The sequence below is a fragment of the Hibiscus syriacus genome, unplaced genomic scaffold (genome assembly GCF_006381635.1).
Source record: "Hibiscus syriacus cultivar Baekdansim isolate YM2019G1 unplaced genomic scaffold, ASM638163v2 tig00111837_pilon, whole genome shotgun sequence".
Classification (NCBI taxonomy): domain Eukaryota; kingdom Viridiplantae; phylum Streptophyta; class Magnoliopsida; order Malvales; family Malvaceae; genus Hibiscus; species Hibiscus syriacus.
In genome coordinates this window covers 2,245,849-2,249,216 of record NW_024063194.1, presented here as the reverse complement: position 1 = coordinate 2,249,216, position 3,368 = coordinate 2,245,849, and the positions used below count along the sequence as shown (strand labels likewise).

Here is a 3,368-nt window from a genome sequence, read left to right as displayed (position 1 = left end):
TATTAATAATATTAATATTTAAATGTTTTTTTTGAAATATACGATATAAGGTTTCATGTATTTTAAGGTTTAAGGTCGAGCTTGAATTTGAGCTTCAATCGAACTAAGTCTAAGAATATTTCGAGTTTAAGTTTTTTTGAGTTTTAGTCGAGCTTCAATTTTTTATTTCAAGTCGAGTCTAACTTTAATTTTTTATTTCGAGTACAAGTCAAACTTGACAAATTTAAACTTGTAAGTTTTCAAATAAAATCAAACTTAATGGCCTCAAATTCTACTAGACTCATTTATAGCCCTACTTATTAGTGCCAATTAGTAAAGTATCAATAAAAAGAATTTTAAACGCATTTTATTGATCATAGGCAAGAATGTATTCACAACGAACTAAAATCAAAGTAAAAATAATTAAATACAATGAATAATGACAATTCTGGTCTGTATAGTACATTTTCATAGGCCAGCAGTGAATGGCACACCAGTGGCCGGTAACCATGATCCGCCTGCAATAAGGCTATTAGCAGTGAAACGTGATGCCACACTGGGGCTAGTTATAACATGAAAACCAGGCCATTTAACTCTCCATTTAGTTGAAGACGACGGTCCATAATTCTTATACTCCCCATAGTACAATGTATTAAGTTCAAAGTCAGAATTGCCCCATTTCGACCACCCCGAAGGACTAACTAAGATGTCAAGATAAGTTTTGAGGACAACCGTCCGAGAATACTGCTGCCATGGCCTCCCTAAGTATGTTTTGACTGTACCGACCACCGGTTTGAGATCGTTTGAGGCTAAAATTCTCGAATTATGGATCGCGATCCCGGTGTTCTGGTAAGGGTCGTTTCGGCCTTGTGCGGTGATCATGTTTGCCTGTCCCTTTAAGGGTCTTCTGGCAAAGATGGAGCAGTTTTGTAGAACTACTGCTGCATTGCCAAATATGATGTCTACGGTGCCATAGATATAGCATTCTCTGTAGAATTGGCGCTGTGAATGTACCATGAGGGTGTCTTGATATCCCTGGATGGCACATCTGTAGAAGACCGAGAGATCAGATGCGGATCGGAGTGCAACTGCTTGGCCTTTTGATGGCCCTGCTGTGTTGCTGAATGTCATGTCCAGAGCCATGAACCCAGGGCCGTCGATGCCTACCGTCAGCAACTCAAAATGTTAGTCTTAATATAGTGCAATTAGGGCCGTAAACGAACTGAGTCGAGTTCGAGTATTACTTAGTTCGACTCAATTCGAAAAGTTCAAAATTAAACTAGACTCGAATCAAAATCTAGCGAGCTTAAAATTGTCAAGCTCAACTTGAACTTAAAATAAAAAAATTGAAGCTCGATTCGAGCTAGAAAAATTTAAACTCAAAGCATTCTCAAACTCATTTGATTATAGCTTGAACATGAACTTTAAGTATATAAAAACCTTGTAATTTTTAAAGAAAAAATAACATATAAATTTTAATATTATAATTAATAATTTAATTCAAAAACTAAAAATATAACATATTATACTTTCGGGTTGTTCTCTAACTTTTTGAGTCGAGTTCGAACTCAAGTTATATTTATTCAAATCGAGAACTGATTGATTCAAACTCAAATAACATGTTATATGCCTCATCTCATCTATATCCCTAACCCTAAGTGCGATAAGGACATATTGAGACCCTGAAAATTCTCAGGTTGAAATTCTCCACCAGATAGTTCCAGGTTTTAATCTTCTGGAAGTGAACGTGTGATTGCATGATAGTTATTAATATAATTAAGTGTTTAAATTTTGAAAAGAAAAGAGAGAGATGGAGATCAAATTATTGTACCAGCAGTAGCAGAGCTGTAGGTAGTGTAACCTGAGCCGACACTCCTGCTGCCGGTGATTATTGTACGTTTCATGCCTTCTCCAATCAGCATAATGTTAAGGTTAGTAGTGGAAACCTCAATATTTTCCCGATAAACACCTCTTTTTACATATATAATAAACCTGGTAGTCCTTTTCCTCTTTGCGGCAGCATTTAAAGCAGCTTGAACCGTCCGAAAATTTCCGAAACCATCTTTAGCCACCACAAGATGTGCCCTCGCTTTTGTTGTCGAAGACAGCAGCAACCGCTTATCGAGCCTCGAGAGCCAACGGGGTAAAACTTCAGTAAGATTTTTCCTACGCAAGAAGATCCCGTTAACAGCTAAGCTATTGCTAATCATTTGGGAAATGTTATTGGATGTCGAGGGAGTGAGAGAATCTGAAACATTGAAATCCATGAACCCTGATTCGCATGTTCGGATGTTGGTCAGTGCTGTGCTAAGCCAAGTTTGTGCATCGAAATCACTGCAACTCATCTTCTTCCTGCTGCTGCTCTCCAGGTCTCGTAGAGTACGGTTGAGTTGATGAATGGTGTCATCAAAGAGCTTGAGACAATCTCTCCATGCTGCCTTCTGCTTCCAATTCTCACAACTATGGCCGAACCCCTTGGTGTTCTTTCCGGCTATGATGGCTTGATCCAAGGCCAGTCGAACCATTATCTTCCGGAACTGAGTCATGTGTTTCGGAGCGAAACGGTGGGCGCCGTGCCCGTGGCTCATGAAATATCTGCAAGGTTCCGGGTGCGGAGTATTGCTGCACCACCATGTTATATTGCTTCGAGTACTCCTAGAGAACGCCATGGATAGAATTGAAGTGAGTGATATGAAAAAAATTAACGTCTTAATCTCCATGGCCAATGGTGAACCTTGAACGTTCATTTTTTTGCTTTTGTTTCTTTGATCGGATTGTTGAGTATTTAAGGGTCCTACATATCTTTAGGTAGGAGAAATGGACATGGGTTGAAAGATTAGATTGTTTGCAGAACAAAGAAAATGACATAATAATTGCAAATGCAAGATACAAAGAAAATTCAAGAAAACGTTTGCTTTGCTTGCTCATTATGTGGTAGTATTGAATTATGATAGTATAATATACACATTGGCATTCTTTACGTAAACAGTAGATAATTGATCAAGGAAACCAGAAAATAAAGTTCCTTTTTTCAAAAAGAAAAAAATACCTTAGATTCTGAGGATGCATGTACTTTCTGGTTGGTCCTAATGAAATTATTTTCTTTTAATAGTTTGGAAGGATTACAAGATAGTATATATTTAAAATTTCTTTAACTTATTGACAACGTATACGCATTACACAAACATAATATTTCGAATTCAGAATCTATAAGAAAATAACATTCGCTTTTATTACAGAGTCCATCAATACAATAATGAAATTGTTAAGCAAACGGTTGAGTGGAATTGAGATATTGAGAACATGTTCCTTACACAAAGAGATACGAATCAGTAATCTTTTATTATCCCGTATATATATAGGGTATTCATTTGTTGAGCTCGTGTACA

General features: G+C 37.1%; 1 protein-coding gene across 1 annotated transcript; it reads right to left on the bottom strand.

Annotated features, from left to right (window-relative positions):
* Nucleotides 1-409: 409 nt before the first annotated feature.
* On the bottom strand, nt 410-2,699 carry LOC120171904 (probable pectinesterase/pectinesterase inhibitor 33). Its single transcript, XM_039179512.1, has 2 exons — nt 1,811-2,699; nt 410-1,142 (listed from the first exon to the last, which is right to left on the bottom strand). The coding sequence occupies exons 1-2, from the start codon at nt 2,697-2,699 to the stop codon at nt 448-450; spliced, it is 1,584 nt and encodes a 527-aa protein (XP_039035443.1). The 3' UTR covers nt 410-447.
* Between the last annotated feature and the right edge of the window lie 669 nt (nt 2,700-3,368).

What these genes read in the sequence shown, in the direction of transcription:
- LOC120171904 (XM_039179512.1), bottom strand. Translation starts at nt 2,699, where the DNA reads ATGGAGATTAAGACGTTAATTTTTTTCATATCACTCACTTCAATTCTA. An exon ending in CTACAGCTCTGCTACTGCTG is followed by an intron (nt 1,143 to 1,810) that starts GTACAATAATTT and finishes TGCTGACGGTAG; the next exon opens with GCATCGACGGCCCTGGGTTC.